Here is a 21,634-nt window from a genome sequence, read left to right on the forward strand (position 1 = left end):
TCTTGCCCCTCTAATACGTGGTCTCACTTTCATGCTGCAGGATCTTGTTCCCATCTACAGCTGTTACTGCAGGGCAGGACTACGCCTTATGAGAGCAGTCACTCAGCAACTGCTACATCTCATCTCTCATCTACAGCTGGTTGGTGGGATGTCACGAAATTGGGGAGGAGAATTCAGGCTAAAGATACTGATTTTGACACAGGAGTGTACAAAGTTGGCCCACTCAGCAAGTGGAATCAGGAACCAGTCACACACCCATCATGTTATAGCAGAAGTTCATGGCCCAGGTTAATGTCAGTTCCTATTCACACCTCGACAATGTCTGTAATTGAATGACTCACTGAATCTCCTTCTTTGCAGCACATTATCTTAGGTGGCACAGAGCACGTGTTACACCTTTTATTCTGCCCAAGATAAAATTCCTATGCAAGCATATTTGGCATGACCCTACTTCAATGCCTGCTCCAAGTGTCCTCAGGGAAGTACCTTATTCAGCTGTTCCATGCAGTCTGTCACAGCTCACTGAAGATGAAAAAATAGACATGTAACTTTGGAAACTGTCAGTGAGATTCCTGACCATCTGATGAAAGCATTTATCTTTCTTTTGGTTTGCATCCAAGCAGGTTTATTTCATTCAAAAGCTGGAACAAACGGGGTCTGCCTGGTGCTGATCATCAGCTGCAGCTGAGCTGAGCTTGATATGGGGCCCAAAGGGACAGGCACAGAAACACAAGGGCCTTCCAACTGAGAGAACACAAAATGCTGCTTCAGAATTGCAACTGCCTGGCAAAGAAATCCTAAGCATGATGCTGCCTTATTTTTCAGAAAGTTATGTCATATGGTTTCCCCTCTATATTATCAAAATGCCCCATCAATTTAACCTCATTTACTACATACTACATGCATCTACAACTAATATCACAAAAGTGCCAAGCATATGCAATGCACATTTCATGTGACAAAGACTGTCCAAGTGATTAAGATGCACAAAGGTTTCCTTACCTTTGGGCAGTGACAAGGAAGGTAAGCGTTTCTTCCTGTCCAGACAAGTGGCTTGTGTCAAAGATCACACTGAACTCATACTGCACAAAGAAAAAGCAGTATTTACAGACACTGTATGTTGTTTCAAAATGTATTTATTCTGAAGATTCATATACATTTTAGTATGCTACAAAAGTAGCCCATTTTGGTATATGTAAGATAGCCTCATCTACTGTAAAGTAGCTTTTAAATCTTGGCAATTGTGTCTCCGTTCGAATACTAGAGAGCTAAATTTTTCCTTCATTATGAGAAGGCCTTTACTAGAATTGCCATTCAATGATATTTCTTGAGGAGAACATCTGCCAGGGAAGGTCTTCCAGCATAAGGGGATCACTACCTGAAACTACCTTAGCACCCGTGTATATGTCACTTCTGGTAAAAAGACCTTTACGGGGAATAAAGATCATGCCACAGGCCTGCACACAGGCTTAGAACAACTGCCACAATTTAAAGCAGAATTCAGGCCACCCACCATACTGGATAAAATCAAGTGGTAATTTTGAAAAGAGAATCTAATTTGATGACCACTGGTGCACTACACTAACTTTTCCAAGTAATAACATTTTTACTTAACTCCAAAACAGCTTTTGGCCAAGTGAAGTAGTTTTCAAATTTATGCTAACTTCAGTGGCTTGCTGAAAAAAGCCTTACAAGAACCCGCTATGTCATTCTGAAACAAAACACTTAAATTCTTACATTCCATATAATATTTTGCTACCGTGTTTATTCTTACCATTCTACTTAAAATCTTTTTTAATGTTTCAAAAGATTGCATTACTAGTCAATATAACATGTTAAAGAAAAAAATTCATATCAGGTGAAAAAAATTCATGTCAGGTCAAAGGACACATCAATTCAAGCATTAGTTTTTGAAGTTGAAAGTTTCTGAAGAATTTCAGGCTCATTTTGTTCAGGTCATGCTGGAGTTATTCCTCATATTCTCACCTTTCTGGGTTGGTCATTTGTACAGCTAGGTTTAGTGACAGACAGAACCCAGCAGGATTTCAAAACATTATGAGAGAGTTCATCCACTACTAGCACCAAACAAAATCCTCTTCAAAAGCTACCAGGAGACCATAATGTCAAAAAGTCATTAAGACGTTTTCATTTTAATTCATACAAATTCAGTTGCACTTCAGTGGAATAGAAGACAAAAATAAAAACAGAATAAAGGCAAAATAAATAAGACAGAGAGTCCCTTTCTAATTTTCTGCAGAGGAAATATGCAAGTTTTTCATAGCTGCAACTCTTGCATCGATTGTCAAGACCACTGCATTGCAGTGCATAGGGCACTGTCATTTGTTCTACCTGATGGGAAAGAGGACAGCTACCCTCCATAACTGTGAAAGAATTGGGTATCTGGGTTAGAAAGGAACAGAAAGTATCAGCCACAGACTGAGGGCCTACAGGAAAGCTAAGGAAGGGCTCTTTATCGGGGAGTGCAGGGATAAGATGAGAGGTAATGGTTTTAAGCTGAAAGAGGGTAAAAAAGTCATGGATACCCCATCCCTGGAGGTTTCCAGGCCAGAATGGATGGGGCTTTCAGCAACCTGATGTAGTGGAAGGTGTCCCTCCCCATGGCAGGGAGGGCTGGAATTAGTTAAGGTCCCTTCCAACCCAAACCAGTCTATGATTCTATGATTTAACAAGAGCAGTAGCCCTTTCAGCAAGTCCTTGGAGACAAAGAGGTGACTGGATCATCACTCTGCAAGTGCAAACATCATAGCATTACCTTAGATTTTGATCTCATGAAAGGAAATCCCACGCTGCACTTGAGGAAGTCTGACTCCAGCAACTCGCAGGCAATGCCCAGCTCCTCCTGTATGAAAATAAAAAAGACCGTGAGATAGTCCATTTGGGGAGAAAAAGGAGTACTAATAAATACCATTATGATGAAATATCTTAGAAGACTAAACATCTTCCACCATTTCACTGCCCTGACGTCTTTCTCTGGTTCACAGGATGAACCACGTTGATAATACATTCCAGTCACCTTCAGTAACACAATGGTAGCACAGATAATGCAGGGGGATGAACCTCCCCTCATGCTAAACAATGACAGACTATGAACATTGTCAATAATGTAAATGAAAAAGGTTAGAACAGCCCTATTGTGCTTGACTGAGGACTCCACTAAGACAACAAAAATGCTTCCATTGAATGGAAAGCATTTCATTGCTCTGTAAAATAAGTGTCTTACTATACCTTCATGTCCAGATTATCAGAAAACAGTCTTGTGATCTGTATGGACAACTTCATCTCACTACATTTCAGGATTGAGATTCAATTGCACTTCTAGGTGCCTACACAGCAGGTGATTGCTATGTGATCTAGGTGTGAATGCTCCCATCACAGTCAATGAATGTAGAAAACAGTTAAGCAGACCAAATGTAGATGTAGATGTTTAGTTTAGACTGGGCTGAATACCTCTCTAGGCCCTAGTATTGACTAGATCATTACTGGATTATGGTATTGATGTTATGCAGCTACAATATAAATGCCTAAATATAGGTATCTAAATCTAGAAATTAACTCTATTCTACACATGTAGCTGAGAACCTCTTAGCTACAGGATACAATTTATTTGACCTATTTTTGGTATATCTGCAGCAGTTCTTATAGCCCAGGCTCTGCCTCCTTATGCACATTTCCCAATTCACTTCAAATCCGAGTTCTGCTTTAAATATTCACTTAAAGTTAAGCATTTATGTGAGTACAATTCTCAGCTGGAACAAGCACATATAGAAGTAGCTTCCTGAACCATGGACAAAGGCTATGAACATCTCCAGGAAATGCCTCTTTGTCTTTCCCTTTCTGACCCAAGCACAGCTTTAGTGCTCTACAGAGATTACTGTTATTGTAATTAGAGTCCGACAGCATTCAGATTCATAATCTTTTAACTGCTTCTTGTGATAGCTGAAAGGCAAGGTCTCCTATCTCTTAAAAATCATGGTTCAAATCAGGGCACACACAGAAAATTACAGCCCTAATGCTACCTTTCTTATCTGACTTAGACAGTATTTCATTAGTTTCATATGAAAAGTAAATAATGTAAGGAGAAAACCCATCCATGCTTGGAGATGCATGATGGCATGATATTATTCCAGTACTACTGAAATACCAGAGCAGTGGCCTCCACATTCAGATTCTTTACGTATTTCTTTCCTTGCAATTTCAGTAGGCTTCTATTTTCAGAAATACAAAAGATGTCTCTGCCTAGCAAATCAAACATCTAGCTTTACTCATACAAAGCTGCCATCCTCATATGCTGTGTTAGAATTTCTCCTCCATTTAACACAAACATTAGAGGAAGTGCTTCACAGTGAAGGATCCCCTTCACTTGCCTTTTCCTCTCAGCAGTCTGGGAGGTTCTCCAGCTTTATGAAAGTGATCAAGTGAACACAAACTCTGAGCAGCTGCATAACTAAACAAAAAATTTCACAGCTGTTTCCTCTGGGAACATTCTTGGCTCTGTGTTGTTCAAATGTCCCTGGCCACCTAACTGTGGAAACCTATGAACCCTCTCTGTTTCATCAACTAACTCCCAGTCTCTGTTCATTCAAGAGGGTTTTCTGTTTACATAGCTGTCTCGTGGTGACAGTGACCAGAAAGACCCAAGAGGTTGCCTCCTCTCCTTAAGGCCATAACACTTCAGAGATGTCAAAAAACACAATTAAAGAAAGAACTCTCATCTTGATAATGGAAGAAGTGCAGCACTTCTTCATTTTGCATGTTGGCAGCTGCCTGCCTTTGCAGTCCAGACAGTAGGCAGACAGATGCCAGTTGTTTTATAATCGTCTGTTAAGGAAATGACAGATTATGTTGTATTGGCTGGTTTTGCTGCTGTGGCTTGCAACAGCTTAATGGATGCAGTAAGACTGACTTCAATGACCTTTTGGCTTCATCTATCCCGTTTAATGATTAATATTAATACAACATTATTGAAGTTAAGATTGGACATTAGGAAAACGTCTTCACTGAGAGGATGGTAGGTCACTCGAACAGGCTCCCCAGGGAAGTGGTCATGGCACCAAACCTATTAGAGTTCAAAGAGCATCTGGACAATGCTCTTAGTCCTATGAGATTTAGTTTCAGATAGTCCTGCAAAAAGCAGCAAGTTGGACTTGATGATCCTGTAGAGGGGCTTTTGAAGCTGGGGAGGGACTTTTTACAAGGTTAGGAAGTGAAAGGACGAGGGAGAATGGCTTTAAAATGGAAGGGGAAAGATTTAGATTAGACATTAGGAAGAAATTATTCACAATGAGGGTGGTGAGACACTGGAAAAGGTTGCCCGGGAAAGTGGTGGATGCCCCCACCCTGGAATTGTTCAGGGCCAGGTTGGATGTGGCCTTGGGCATCCTGATCTAGTGAGAGGTGTCCCTGCCCATGGCTGGGGGGTTAAAACTGGATGATCTTTAAGGTCCCTTCCAATCCAAACCATTCTATGATCCTTATGGGTCCCTTCCAACTAGATATACTTCGGTTCTATTAATGTTGCAAAGTCAAACCATTCAATGCTAAGAAACAGCCGGAATAACTTCGCCTGCATCACACTAATTCTGCTTTCTGCACATTTTTAAATTACACGAGCTACCCAGAAAACTTTTCCCATGGACTCCTTGCTTTGTTCTATGATTAGGATGGCGAAGCTCAGCTAATGAGTAAACATTTTGCTTTTCCTTCACTGCTCACTGTCTGGCTTCAGGCTTTATTTGCAGCACACTCTTCTGGAGAGAGAATAAATTGTTTCTTCATGGGGGTTTCCTATGGTGTTAAGCTCTATAACACTTGGGCACTCTGTAAGCACTAAATAATTTCAATTTTCGTGCTCTTCCAGCAAGCTATAGAGGCAATGCTGTCTTATCAAATAAATAGGGAATGAAAATAGTGCAACTCAGGGCTTCCAGAAATTCTGAATGCCACTTCTCACTTAAGTTGTATAACGCTTTTTAGTGTGTGATGCTTCTCTATGACAATATAATCCAGCTGAGAACCCAGGTTATCAGATAAGCTTCCATAGCAGTTTCTAGTTTGGTTAGAAAACAGAGCCACAGGGGTTGGAAGTAACCCTTCCAACGAGACAGTGTGAAGCTTTTTCTGGAAAACTTTGATTTCTTTCTGAAATATTTCACAGCATTTCATTTTCTTAAGGAAAGTCAATCCAATAAAAACTGGATTAGCCAAATAGCTGTAGTATTACTGCATAACAAACATAGACCTGGGTATGAGAAACATGAAGCTCAGGCTAGCTCACAGTCTGTTTCTCAAAATCCTTTATCACAGAAAAGAAAGCTCCTGATAATCATAACATAAGCAAAAAATTTTCATGTTCTAACTCCATTATAAGAGGAACATGGGGAAACAACAAGTTAACCTAAGTCCTCTAGCATAATACTATCAAAAAATCCCCAGGGCATGTAATCGGTGGCAGGAGCAGAGACGTAACCAAATGGTGCTATTTTTGGACAAAGATGTTTTGAAAGATAAATACTACGTGTGGTTTCAACCAGGTAGTACAGGAAGCTGGTAATGATCATATTAATGTTGCATAAAGAAGCAGCAAGCTGAAAATGCTCCTATTTGCTAAATTTAAGACTTGAGATGAAAAATTTCAGCAATGCTCATGTTCTTCCTCACTTCTTCCCTACCTAGCTTGCTGTTTCAGATATTCACCTGGTGTACCATGTAGTCTTCACTGGGAGACACAAACTATCCCTTCCACTGGCGTCTTTGGACAGTACCTTTCTCGGCAGAAGTGGGCATGTGTCAAACATAGGAGCTCTGACTATGTGTGACTACAGGTTGACAACATGGAATGTGCCTCGTAACAATCTCTCCTCATATTCTAGCCTCTAACACATATATTAAATGCAGTCAAATCTGTACTGCCCAAAACAATTCAGATATCTGAACAGAAGAAACTAAGGAGCTCACAGAGCAATTTGCTTCAGACAGGTAGACAAGCTAGATCAAGCTGAATGCTTGAAACAATGTATTCAGATTGTTCTAGAGAGCACTTACAACATAAGTAAAGCATTTTAATGGTACAGATTGATGCTGGATAACGTGATCACCATCTTACCCTGGAATAACTCAGGAGTTATATCGTTTTGCTGGCTTCACCTAGCTGATTATCTGGGGATATAACATATGCAACTATCTTACGTTTTGCTCTTCTCCTGTCACAGAGATCATAACTGGACTGCAAGCAAACCAAACATCTTTCAGGCTACATAAGGTAGGTTACCAATAAGAAAATAGCTGTAAGCACTGGAACTGGTCATATCAAAGAAATCTTTCAACTGCATGTATTTTAGCGTTTAAAAGACAGCATTCCTTTAATAGTATTTGAGGGGCACAATGTTCTCTCTATAAAGGTGGGACCAGTTCCAGCTAAAGCACAAGACCAGATTACTTTAGGTATGATCCTGGAGAAGGCCCCTTATTAGAATCAAACCCAGCTCAAAGACAGCTGCCATTTGTCCCCCCTCCTCCCGAAACAAACATTTTTAGATTTCTTAAATACTGTTTACTTTGACCTTGAAGGGTCCTTTTCAACTTGATTAGCTGCCAAATCTAAGACTTAAAAGGAAGGAAAAAAGAATGCAGTAAGAAAACAGTAAGAGAGAACTACTGGTGGAAAAAAAAGTTGCCTGGCTCTGGATAAAACACAGTCACAGGTCAGAGACTCTGCCTCTGGGAAGAGTCTTCATATTGCCATACCAACACAACATGTTGCTTCTAAGCTCCCTCTTCCTAAATGTGGAAAACCAAAAGCAATCATTGTTTCTAAACTGGCACAGCCCAAACTAGGATATTGAAATTTCCTTAGCTTCACCTTGCTTAACCATTTTCAAATCAGATCACATATGGTTTTTTTTCCCCCAAGGACATAGCTTGTATGTGATGACTTATCGATCAGCTGATACACTCTGGCCTTTCTCTGCCTCATTTATGTCTAACCAAAACACTCCAACCTTCCCAAGCCTGATCTGGCAGTTCATATAATCATATTCTGGTTTTATTTTTACCACTCTTAGGATCATTCATTTCTTCCCCAAAGACAGAGCAACTCCTCTAGACTGAGGTCATCAGCATACCTCCTCAGCTTGCTCTCACCCTTCATTCTCTTCCATGACTAGGTCCTTGCCTCAAGAATCTCCTGAAGTATTCTCCCCCTGCCCATTAACTCCTCTTCAACAATCTTCAGTACTAGCCTATTATCTATGTGTCAACTCTTCTACCTAATTATGACTATCAGCAAAAGCAAATAAATATAAACATATAGGTCACTTGTGTTGTTTTGCACTCATCAGTGCTCCCATAGAGCACTAATGTTATGGCCTGCCAGCTCTCTGCTTTTCTAAGCACACAAGCAACTAGTAGGTAAAATCAGAAACGGCAAAAAAGAAATGCAACAGAACAATACTAAACTTGCAAAATGATGTGCTGGACATGGCTAAAGTCATACCAAGATAGTCAACAGAGAATTATATTAATTTCTGAACATTCAGTATTGCTCAGAATATTGTTGATTATCTGTGCCAGAGTTGACTTCACCCTTTTAAATACTATTCTGATCAGCTGTTATTTTTCAATGGACTAAAATCACTAATGAAAGGCACTGAAAATATCTCCATTGCAGAACTGTTAAGATAATATGTGTATTTTTCTTAAAAGGAAAAACACACCAACTACCAGCAGTTTATATTTCTCTTTCCTTAGCTGTACTCAAAGTAAAGATTTTCTGTTGTTTAGATGGAAAAAAGTCTCCCTCGCAAATTCTGGCCACTAATTCATATGCTCTGGAACAGAAGAGAAAATGTCCTGGAAGCTTTGATAATATGCTGGCACAACATTCCTGTTCTGAAGATGTTGCGAATTTATTTAACTTGTCAGATATTTTTTTGACACTGCTGCACGCTTTCCAAAGAGTACAAAAGAAGAATGTCAAGAGTGATTACTGAGGAACCCTGCACTTGCTGCAAGAGCACACACTCTTGTTACTGCTTTTTTTATTATTGGTTTTCTTGTTCTCTAACACCTGTCTGTGAACTGTTACACTTGACACCACAGGGGACCATGAACAGTATCCTTATCTGAGAAGTCCTAAAACAAATAGGCTAAGAAAATATCACAAAGGAGAGCTGCCTGCACTTGTTCACTTCATGCTGTACCAAGTCTCAAAAGTTAGGTACTACACAGCTATCTACTATATACTCTCCAGTACGTACACTTTCCAACTAATTCTCTCCATTAGTTATTCTCTGATCTGCACCAAAGGTAGAGGCTTACATCAGGCACTGGGAAAAATACAGTTTTGCTAAATTTGTACAGGTTTTTTATTCTCGTCATGGACCCTGACTTAAAGCACATACTTATATCTCAGTATTTCCAATTTGTACTTTTGCTGGCAAGGGACATCTTCCCAAATGAGAATTTAGATGAACATCTGGATGTTTTGTTCCACCCAAAAGGACAATTATATATACCTAAACTGCATTTTAAGAACTTCTTACTTGGGGGAGATACCACTGAACATGTTCACAGCTGGTAATCTGCTTCCTACGCACACAGCTAGCAAAGTTGGATAGTGCAAACAACTTCCATGTCAGGAACCTAAAATAAAGACTCACCTCTTTGACGATGCTTGAGGTAGCTTCTTAAAACCACTCTTCACAACCTTGGTCTAAGCCCTTCTATTCTTATACTATCAACAACTTGTGAGTTTCCCTAGGGTTTTGAGAGCATAATTTCTATTTTGCTTCTGCCCCCATCTCTCCCTGCCTCACAATCCTCTTAATGCCTTCACTGTGGCTTCAAGGATAAGAAGATTTCTCAATTCATTTAATAGTCACCCCTTGAACATACTAGTGTATTTTCTTTCCACAGTAACTGAAGTCACAAAAGAATGTGGGTCACAATTACCCGCATGTACAAAGCAATTAGGAATGCCTAAGCTCCTGAAAGCTTGGGGATTTTTTTCAAATAAAAAGACTGGCACAGGTTGAGTTTCCCTATGACTGAGGGCAAGCGTGACTCAGAGTAATTTAATCTCGGAGGCCCCTTCTTGTACATAAAACAGCTCATTTTTTCTAAGAAAAAATTCCACAGATACTATGGTTTCCTCCAAAATGGGGCTTTGCTGGGTATTTTAAAACTGCAAGAACACAAAGAAGATCAGTAGTATTACTGACTGAGAACTCTTTCTGACACTGTACAATTCAAGCAAAAATCATCTGTAACGGTAGATCTGGTCAACCTCAGATACCTCTTAAAAATGTGGTCTCATTATCATCCGTGAAAGTCCTTTGGGACTGTTTTATCTGTACAACTACCAGTCTGCAGTCTGTTTTGCCTCTTTGTCAGCAGTCCTCTCGCTTTTTGCTGAACAGACAGATGTTGTTTCCCCTGTGTTTCTGGGCCAGATCCTGTCAGGCACCGACCTTCCCCAACTCCTTTGGCTCACAGTAAATGCTGAGGGCATCAGTAACTTGCTCACATTTGGAAATCTCAGTATGTCACAAACTGAGCCAGAAGTTCTGGGGTTTGGTTCGGTTTTCTTTTTTTTTATCTTAGCTGTTTCAGGAATAAGTTACTAATGCACAAAGCACTCAAACACCTAGTGCCAGCAATGCCCAGCTCCCAACACTGCACAAACAGGGGGTCAGACAGAGGAAGGACAAGGAAAGTTTGTACGTTGTGGTGAGATGCACTGCTTTCCTGGGGCCAGCTACCTAGGTGGCAGTGGTGGCACGGTGGTGGCCAAAGACCCTCTCACCAGCCAAGAGCGTGCAATGTGGCCTGGGAAAAAAAATATACTATTACTGATAACAGCTTTGAAGATGGACTGCAGTGGCCCAGCATAAGTGGATATTGGCTTTGAAATTTTTCAGAGCAAAAATCTCACCAGTTTTATTCCATTTTTTTTGTTAGATTGTTTACTCAGCAACTTCAAGCAAATACCTTGTGTTCAGAAACTCTTCTGTGTGCACTTTTCCACTTGGAAAAACAAAGCGTTTGACAGAATTAAACATAAGGAGGAAAATTATATTCACGGTGGAAAGAAATGAAGATGGCTTCACTCTTTTAACATAACAGCTCTGTTGCCTGAACTTCACAAGTTTCTTCTGTTGTAAATAACTTTCCAAACACTGGTGGAATGCAAGTAACCATGTAAATAATGTGAAGGATAAGTCAATGATAAATCCACAGCAATGGCAACTATAGTATGAAAACTATTTTTAAGTATTACCTGCTATGAAAAATATTACAGAGAGGGAGATATAGACTCAAAAGCGACTTGCTCAGATAGACACTGTCATAAAACCAGTAGGTATCTAATTTCTTGAATGCAATGATTGAAGAATATTGGGTTTCCAATCAAATTATACAGTAGAATAAAAAGTTTCTTTTTGTGAGTTGCAAAGGTCTTTTTTAAAGGTGCCACAGGGACTGAAAGTCTTCCTTCTCTTTTCAACACACAGATACTACCCAAACAAACCAAATCAGCAAAAGTGAATGTCGCACATCATAAATTCTGCAGCTCCACAAGCTGCTGTTTCACAGGCAAAGACTCTCATCATTCTAGCGCTTACATGAGCAAGTAAAACCGCATACCCAAGTGTGCTGACACGCACACAGCCAAACGTGCATACAAAGATCTGGGGTAGTGGGGTGCCTAGACCTGTATTCTGATAACGACTCAAAGGTTTGAGTCGTTATCAGAAAATAAGCTTGAAAGGGGGCTGGGGAAGCCCAACAGTTGTTTCATAAAAAGAACTAGGAGGTGGGGGGGTAGTTTTCATTGGCATTAGGAAGAGATTTCCTGTCCTATTCCATGATCTCATTAGTAAACGCTGTAGGCACACCACACCCCCAAGCTCAGCAAGCCTGGCTTCAAGCGTCTTGGCTTTGCTGCTTATTTTGTGAAAACAACTATTACTATATAATTAATTAAAGTCTCCTGCCTTGTCCTTCTCCTGCATGGATGAAACCTATTTATAGATCATGAGCTCACCAATCACAGCTGGCACAGCAAATCTTTGAGTAAAAAGGGAGAAAGACAAAAATTTTTCTATTTACTGGATATTCCCAATGTACTTATTTTTTGTCTCTCTACCTCATAAACATTTATCTTAACTGATGAAAAGCTAGTGCAGCAGATTTTTAAAGCGTACTGTCTCAGAAGATGAAGAAGAGGTAGAAGTTTTTTGCTCATCTCATGTAAATGATTATGCCTCAAAACAAGTTTCAGAACCAGTCAACAAAACCAGTCATTTTTTTGCTTCATCCACCTTTTAAGGGACCTGCAGGGCAGGTGGTGAAGCTATAAGGACAAAGGATGATTTGGTGCCACTCTGATAAGTTTCACTTTTCCTGCCACACTAGCTCTCATCTTTAACGGACCACTTAGACTTACATTGGCTTTCACACAGGCTAAATCTTAGGCTTCCCTGACTGCTAAGAACTGTTGAACTTAATTTCTTCAGGATACAGGGAATAATCCAGGAAACATCAGTAAGATTCACCATCCCCATGGAGCTGTTAGGTCAGCTGTTGCTCATTCAGTGTGAGCTTGGACACATTTCAACTACACTGCTTGGCCAGGCTTAACTGTATATGATCCTTTTCCATATGTGTTAATGTACAGCTACGCATACTCTGCCAACAGAGCAGGAGCAGCTTAAAGGTCAGACTTCCACCTGCCCAACAATGCTCATCCACTGGAGTACTGTAGGGCACGACCTAGGTGTTATTAATAACATAAGGAGTTCCCCTTAGATTTGGGCATGGTAGGCCATGTCACTAAGTCACATAAAACCTGTTACTTAGGATAAACTAAACAGAACATCCCCCAAATACAGGGCAGTAGCCTATTTTACAGTGGCAGATGACCAGTGCCCCCAGTGGAGTTGTCCAGTGAGTAATGGCTGGAGACACCAGACTTTGTGATGTCTTTACTATGCCTCATAGAAGTTTGGAATAGAGATGACAGCCTTACTTACTCCTGCTTTTATATCCTTTTCAAAGACAGTGGTACAAAAGCAGTCACAGAGGAAAACAGTTCTCAGCACAGCAAATACATATTTTTTTGGCATCTGGCTCTTAATGACAAGTTTGTAGTTCTGAGGCCACTTCTCCCCCCAACAGCCACAATTAGAATCGGATAACTGACATAATTGCCAACACCATCAGTCTGGGAATTCACACTGGGGCTCTGGCCCCTGCAACTACCTCCATGCCCTAGGGAAGATGTGTTAGCTCAGGCTTGGCACTTGTGCCTCGTTTCTCAGACGAAGAGGCTTCCAGTCCAGTCAGGATAACCTCAGGCTCTTGAAGGTCTCTCTAACTCCTCAGCACAATCCAAACCAAATAGTTTCCCAGAGCCAGAAAGCTCAAGCTGCCTTTTCCCTCCCATCCCCACAAGCTTCTAACAGTTCCTAGAGCACACTGGAGAGAAATCACGTGAGCTAAAATTCTGCAAGAAGAGGGCAGCAGCTACCTTGACTACAGTGCCAAGGAAGTCTCTTGTCACACTGTTTTCCAGCCATTTGGCTATCTAAAGCTTTGGAGGAATATGCAAGGACTTGACAGGTTCCCCCAGTCACTTTCAGTCACTTTCCTCCTTGCTTTTAATGTTCAGCTTGGGCTGGAGGCATGCTTTGGGATGGGATTTGCCTGCTTCCATGAATAATAATCAGGGAAGTGTTGGGGGAAGATCAGTACCAGCCTCAAAGTCAGTTCATTCATTTTCTACCGAAAAAGGAAGAGTATTCTTTTCACAAGAAGGATTCAGATTAAATCCTCTGTTCTTTCTAGTTTTTAAGCAAAAAAAACCCCACATATTTAGTGGGTCATAGCAGGCAGCATCATTTTCACCTAGAGCCTGTTATGTTTTATCCATCTTGCAAATTTATCTTCTCTTTCATCCTTCCTCCCTTTAAAGGATGCTAAGCAATGACAAGGTACTTCTAGGAAGCCAACTGCAGTTAAAACTACATTATGATCAGCTGTTGCTCAAAACTTTGCTCTGTCACTTCCTCTCTTTAAAGAACCATGAAAAGCGAGGACAACAGGGCTGCCTGCTTGTAGTATAGGGCAGTTAATGTCACTCCACAATTAAAGAAAAACTACTGCAAAGATGAGAAGAATCAGGTTTGGGATACAGGAGAGTTTTGCAAGCTCAACTTACCTACTGAATATTTTAGTGCAATTCATGTCTATGATTAACAAGAAATTACTATCTTTCTAAGCCTGTATGAGTTCAAGACTAATAAAAACAAACAAAAAACATTTCAGTAACTCAGTTTTCATCTGTCTTTTGTAATTCTTACAGAAGTATCAGGCTCATTAATTGTATTAAGACACAAATGCCTTTCACATAATAAGTACTTTCTATAGTGGAAAAATGTAATTATTGCTTGGAATAGAAAGGAAAAGAATTCCTTGCTTGAAACACTGCAGCTAAAACAATAAACAGGACTCTTTGCTCTTCTTTGCATGCAACATTCCAAAACTATGTACAGTTAGTGGGGGAAGAAAAAAAGAAGAGAAGGAAGGAGAGGAAGGAGAGGACAGATAACATCAAACTTCATTTGAGGTCTATTGCTCATACTATTTTCCAGCTGAGGCAGACAGACAAAAGTACACCTGGGATTTCAAACTGGGATTAACCCACTGGCTCCACTCATGACCATAACAATCATTTTTATTTTCTCCTCCATAGGCAGTGGAGATGAGAAATGGGAGAAAGGTAAGACATCACACCATGTCAGGTACCTTCACAAATATTTCCAAAACATATGTTGCTCCTATTGCTATGCTCCTTCCTCTATAAATACATATGGACAGACGTACGGCTGCTGCATTAAAAAAAATAGGACAAAAATCTCAAAAGTAATTTCAAAGGGGTAATAATAACGCTAAGACTTTTTTTCTTGAGTCAAAGAGCTGACAAAACTGTGAATCAGTCATTCAACTTTCAGTAATTCTGACTACTCAGTCAGTTCCACCATAAGTATATTTTTGATAGCTTTGATGACCAATTTCTTGGGCGCTCTTCTGCTCTGCTTCCCAGGCTCACACAGCCTTCCTGCCCACCGAGTCTGATAAGCACTGCTGCTGACCTTACTCTGCCATCCAGGATTTGAGTCATTGTGAAGTTACAAGCGTCAGATCCAGAGAAACTTTACTGAACTGTTCCTCAGATTGGTTCTCAGAGAACATCTCCCACACACCTGAAAGCTGTGGAGACTCATCGATGAATACATCCAAAGAGATAAGGGCACATGGAGTAGGGGTCTCCCTTCTATTTAGGTTAACACTATTCTGCCTTAGCTGGAGAAGGATTAAGGATATACAGGATCCCTGATTCGACCCAGTGTTGTCAGAAATTTTATATTATCATCCTATTCATATTGCACCATTTTTTAACAAATTCAGATGCTTTCTTCCTTACACATGCTCACACATGCATGCACACATACGTCACCCCATTCACAAGGCAAAATAACGTAACTGTGTACTTGCAGCCAAGTAAGTGAAACTGTTTCCAAAAGCCAAAATCAGTAACACACACACACATATACTGCAAATGACCCAAACAGAGCCACTTCACAGCAGGTATTTTGTACTCCACAGGTTACTACCTTCAGTAGATATTATATTATATTACAGACAAGGAGCAAAGTACATGCAGGATACACTTACTTTTGCAGAGTCTTTTCAGTAGATTTTTATAGACACCATTTACTTTTGTATGACTTTTCCAGCTTGATATGGCAACTATCACGTCTAACATGAATTCTCATCACAAAGACTGTTTAATATTCTTATTCTTGAGCACCACTGTTGTGGGTTGCACAGTCAGTTTAGCTAAACCACTGCCCCTTCCCCAGTACTGCTGAGGGTCTGACAGAGCCAGTTGGCTGACAGTTCTGTCTGAACAGCCTTGTGTCTGGTACAGAGCCATCACTGAGCAGGAAAATGAGCACGGGAGCTGCACTGCAAGCATTGAGTGTCCAGGCCTAGCAACAGGGAAGTGCTGGATGGAAGCAAACCAAGACAGAGGGCCTGCACAAGGGGCTTGGTATCCTAGTGGCATTTCTGCTGCCCACTTTTTGAAACGTAAATCTAAACACATCTAAAATTCAGTGTCCATGGGACCTAAATAAATCAGCGTATAATGGTACAAAAGCACATCCCTGTATTTATTTGTATAATTTATTCTCTTTCAGTAGGAACTGCTGGCTTTTCAGGCTGCTTACAGTTAGCACATGTATAAGCAAAACATGATTATCTTTACAGCCACACAGAAAGGTCAACAGAAAGATGAATAATCTCTCCATCTCGATAACCTGCCTCCACACTGGCCAAACTGATTGCCTGGGAAAAGGTGTAAGAGCAAAGAAAGCATACAGAGTTACTTTCCCCAAAATATTCTCCCTCTCTCCTCTCTCTTGACCCAAAGATGTCTTGAGTCAGAATTAGTTTCTGTGTATATTCTGAACAAAAATAATCTTTTATCTACAAAATCGCAAAACCTCTGTAAGATTGAACACCCATCCAGACACAACGAGATTGTCCAGAAAAGTTAATTAGGTTTTGTGAGTCCAAAACGATTGTGTCCAGACATATAGACTGTATGTTCCTATATTTGTTCTATCATTACATGTACAACCAAACTACATGTACTTTTGTAACCTGTCAGCAGTGCACTGCATCTGATTACACCTTTATTAAAAAAAAAAAATAAAATCTGGAGGAACACATGCCTTTATGTTGGTTGGATTATTCCCTCATGATCAGTGCATAGGGATATCAACATAAGCTCAGTAACAGTCATTCTCATGTGTGAGTCCATGCTCTCCAATAACCCATGAAAAAAATCAGAGACACGGAAGCCGGGGGAGCAGGAAGGGCTCTGGGGAAAGCTTTGCTTCATCTCACTTACACATGTACATGTACGTATATATGTGCTCACCAGACATGTACCTCACGCTACTAAATCATATTTGTATGGCAACATTAACAAGCAGATTGTTTTTTAATTATTACAGATAACCCATGGGTTATGCATACTATTCTCTATCATAACAAAAAAACATATCTTCAAAAAATCCTTCCCTTAAAATTAAAAGCAGAAAAAAAATAAAGCCTCAGAAATCAAATAAACAAACAGCATTTGTTTCCTAGTGGTATTTCTGAAAGCATGGAAAATATATGCCCCCATATACTATAAGACAAGCTTCTGTGTGTAAGGCGTCAATTATACTGAATATTGGTATACTCAACTGCAACATAACTTTTTGCTCTTAGCATTATAATGTAAAGCTTAAACACTAATAGCTTCAGAAAATAAATTCAAATGCCATCAACTACACACAGTTCAATGAAAAAGTAAAATGAAAATCTCAAAAATAATAGTAAAAAAAGTCAAAATAAACTGGACGAGGAAACACAATCAATAAAATCAAGCCTTATATCCCCTCCACTTCTTCACTGGTGGTAATCTTCAAATGTAAAGAATCAAATCTGAAACTCCAGGAAATGCCCTTTGCAAACATACATTGGTTTGGGAGTTTAAGAGTTCGGAAACAGGGTGCATCAGGACTTGTTCCACGGGAAGACCCAATAATGTGACAAATACTATGGAATCTAGGGACACTGACAAAATGCAACACTATAACCCACCGCCTATTGCACCAGGATATTGAAACAGGACTTGTAAAATATTTTTTCTAAAAAACCCAAAAGCTTAGCAGTTCACTTGAAAGGCTTTACTTTAAGAGGTGTCACTCTACTTTATAGAGTAGCTTCTTAGTGCTCTCATTTTTCCTTTGCTCAGCGGCAATCACTGCGTTACTACTCTGCAGATGGTTATGGCCAAAAGTCAAGCACAGGGTTTCTGGCCTCCTCCCAAAGGCAGGCTGCAAAAATGCTGCCAGCTGGGAACACACCTGGCTCAGCATCCCCTGCAGCCTGCCTGGCTGGGGCATCTGCTAAGACAGCTCAGAAAGGTGGTCCCTCACTCACCCCTGGAGCCTGCAACAGAGCCAGCTGAAATGCTTGTCACTCTTCTTCCCTCCCTTGCTCAAGGACTCTGCTTTTGGCAAAATGCTATGGGAAGCTCCCTCTCAGAAAAGAAACATATTTGGGGGCTGAACTTCTCCTTCAGAGCCAGGGTTAATGCACCTGCTTCTACTAATAGGAACAGAGACCGATGCTGGATGAACTCAGGGTTATGATGCTGCCTGCTAGTTGCTCCAAGAGGAGGGAGCCTGGCTCCCCTAATTCCCTAGAAGAAATCAAGACCTTCCTGAGAGCTTTCCTACTATGTTTTTGAAGAAAGGGAAAGAGCAAAGAATGAGCAAGAGTGAGGGAGAGGAAACAGAATGCGGGAAAAAAAAATCCATAACTTTCCTCTCAACAGAAGTAACCATGATGATCACAAGAGTCAGAAAATCCCAGGCCCTTGTGTCAAACCCAAGGAAAGAAAAGCTCGTGATTTCCTAAGCAGTGCTAGCCACCTTTTAGATTTTCAGCTAAAAACTCTTCGCACCCTTACTCATCTTTCTGACTGAGCAGCTGTGTGTTTTAAGTCTTTCTACAGACAAAACTGCTGTTGACTTCCAAGAGGCTATATCTGAAGTATAACTGCATGACCATGCTTTTTGTTTAACAAGATTAATTAAAGAGGATTTCGTTTTTATTCATAGATCCTATAAGCATCACAGGAGAAATGTGAACAATTAGGTGAAAGAGAGCAATTGTTATCACTTCCAGTCACACAATTCCAGGACTACAAGGTCCCATAGGACTATGCAATCTAAATATATATACACACATGCATATTATACATATAATGTAAATATATATATATTTGATTGTATCTAGTGTAAAAATATATATTTGTTTACAATTCTATTGGATTTTCTACTCAGGATATAATTTATCTTCTGGCACCATCTTGAGCCACCTGTCTTAAAAGTTACTAAAAGAAATTCCTACAAGAACAGAATTGACCTGTCATAGCAGAAACTCGATAAACTTTAAGCTTCAAGTTACAACAAAAACAAACCCCCAAACCAACAGCTTTTTGCTGTAATGAAAGCCACCGACAGCCATGCAAACCAACTTTTACTTAAGTCTCTTGAAGACAATGTCAAAGTTCAGATGATTTTAAGAGGCGTATCATCAAAAGTCCTTTATTCTTGAACCTGAAGTTTCTGCTGATTTCTGTGAAAACACTTGGGGTGATCCCTCACTACAACTCACTGTTTCACTGCAAGTATCTTAAGACTGAAAAAAATGGATTTTTAAAGCTAGTTGGAGTTAGCTGCATTCATTTTTGCAAGGCCAGAGACTTTTAGGCTTTTGGAAGCTTGTACACTATCAACCTGCAATGAGATTTCCAAGTATTAAGCTGCTCTTGAAAATGGGATTTAATAATCAAACTCACATAGGCTCTTCCAACACTGAGCAGAACAAGATTTAAAGTCCTGCAAAATCACAGCTTCTGAATTACTTATTCTAATCAGGGTTTTGCCAGAAGACTTTATGGATTTTGCAATCAATTCATCAAACTAATTTGTTGAGAAAAGTAACAAAGGCTTATCTCAGATATACATGATAAATCATAGTAAAGGAGAAAAAGTTACAAGACTCCAGTCAGTACTAATTACACAACTAAACCCCGTCTCCAACAGCCATTCCCTGAATACAAGAGGGATACACGAATCCCAAGTGGAAAGTTTGGAGCAGAAGTCCAGCCTTCAATTCCTACCTGCTAGGAGTCAGAGATAGTAGACAGCTCGAACAGCCCCTGGGCTGAAGAACGTTTTGCTCCTTTCTTATCCCCAGGGAAGCATAAAATAAGTGGTTTTCATTGAATATTCACAGAAAAAAAGAAAATTAAAATAAACAATGAAGTCAGATAGCTTGAACTGCACATATTTTTTTCTTCCCAATTAAGAAATTATACAGTTTTTCTTCAGGGATGCAAAATGTTTTGGTGCACTCTGGCGTAAAATTTAACCATTATACTTGCAAACAGTGAGGCAGCATGTCATGTGATTGGGGCCATGCTACTAATTCCCAAGACCTGACTAAAAAAATCTCTCCTGGTAAAAGCGTTCAAATTCCCTCACATACATGATATATGGCTCGGGCAATCTTCTTCAGAATCACTTCTGTCAGCACAAGGGGTCACAGCTTCCATGCTTCTTAGCATCACTCTCCTTTGACCCGCTGGCAGAGTTATTTACAGGAGCAACTCCAACTCCATGCAAAATCAGCTGGATTAAATCAAACCACTCATTTAAAAGGTTTCTGCTAACCAGCTGGATGTGAATTGAGACTGCTCACATTAACTTGTCTGCCAGGTGATCCAATGGGGCAGTAACAGCTGGAAAAAGAGACATAATGAATACTCAGGACCTAAATTTTCTTCCAGTGGTACAGCCTCTAGGAGAGGGCACATGTCTTTGGCTTTTGTGCCCCATCAGCACTGTGCCCCTGCCAGCCTCTTAGAAGGTATGAGCACCACGGGAAATTGGCGTAAGAAAATATCCAATTTGGAAAAAATTAAACTCTGCCTGCGTCTGCAGCTCTTCTTGGCAATACTAGTCAAGAGCTGCCAGCATGAACCCTGTGAGTGAGGAAGAAAAGAGTTCATATCCAAATTGCATGACCTCCTTGCTAACCTAGAAAGAGACAGTACTGCACTACTCACCAGAAGAAAAATCCTAAAGCCCATAAGCAGCATGACTCAGGTTATGAGCAATATTCATATTCAAGACTGAAGTTTGCGGTGCATGTACACAAAGGCATCATGAGAAATTACTGCATAACCTCACTGTTCACGCTGCCCTGGCCCAGTCCCACTAACTTCACTCAGCTGTTGCTTGCAAAACCTGCTGTGAGAAGCAGCAGAAATGTTACACACAGCTGGCTTTGGATGCTGTCAGCCTGTCTGAAATTCAAGAACCTCCCATGGCTGGAAATGATGGTCAGCAATGGGATTTCCTGAGCTACTCTCTGTAACCACCACTGAAACAGTGTTAGGTGATAGATTATTGCCTGGCTTTGCAAAGCAGTGAGAGATTAATGCTAAACATATTGGGTTATTGCTGTTGTTTTCGCTATCATTATGCTATTTTTATGACTGCTATAAAATCTCATGCCATACCTGAGCTCTTTTAATACAGATATGGCCCTGCCCTACTACATTAAATGCCACTGCCACCAAGCTTATAGCACTTTTTCTGCCACTTAACTGAAAACAGACCTCTGTGCTGAACAGCAGCTAATGAACGGTTAAAGCGCCCATTGCTGACAAGGTTTTTCAGCCAACCACCACACAGGCAACACTCTGCATTCCTCTATAGGAAAGTAGTATCACCTCACTTAAGTGGATTTTTTAGACTCTAAAATAAGATGTTTTACTGCAGTTGAGTTAAGATTACGTGACAATAAGCTTTAAGATTAAAAACGAAAATCTACACATCACAGAAAAGGGGACCAAGATTTCATTGTCAACACAGTAAAGACATAAAAACATTTCTAAGGTTTTTATGTAAGGTGCCTTTCT

General features: G+C 40.2%; 1 protein-coding gene across 1 annotated transcript in view; it reads right to left on the reverse strand.

Moving 5' to 3' along the window:
* The window catches only part of ITGA9 (integrin subunit alpha 9), a 217,543-nt gene that overhangs the window by 54,145 nt on the left and 141,764 nt on the right, over window positions 1-21,634 (reverse strand). Inside the window, exons 19-20 of the mRNA XM_069859822.1 lie at window positions 2,774-2,860; window positions 1,003-1,082 (exon numbers count right to left, since the gene is read on the reverse strand). Of these exons, the coding sequence (XP_069715923.1) occupies window positions 1,003-1,082; window positions 2,774-2,860 (167 nt within the window). The remainder of the gene's footprint in view (window positions 1-1,002; window positions 1,083-2,773; window positions 2,861-21,634) is intronic.

The sequence above is a fragment of the Phaenicophaeus curvirostris genome, chromosome 6, assembly GCF_032191515.1.
Source record: "Phaenicophaeus curvirostris isolate KB17595 chromosome 6, BPBGC_Pcur_1.0, whole genome shotgun sequence".
Taxonomy (NCBI): Eukaryota; Metazoa; Chordata; class Aves; order Cuculiformes; family Cuculidae; genus Phaenicophaeus; species Phaenicophaeus curvirostris.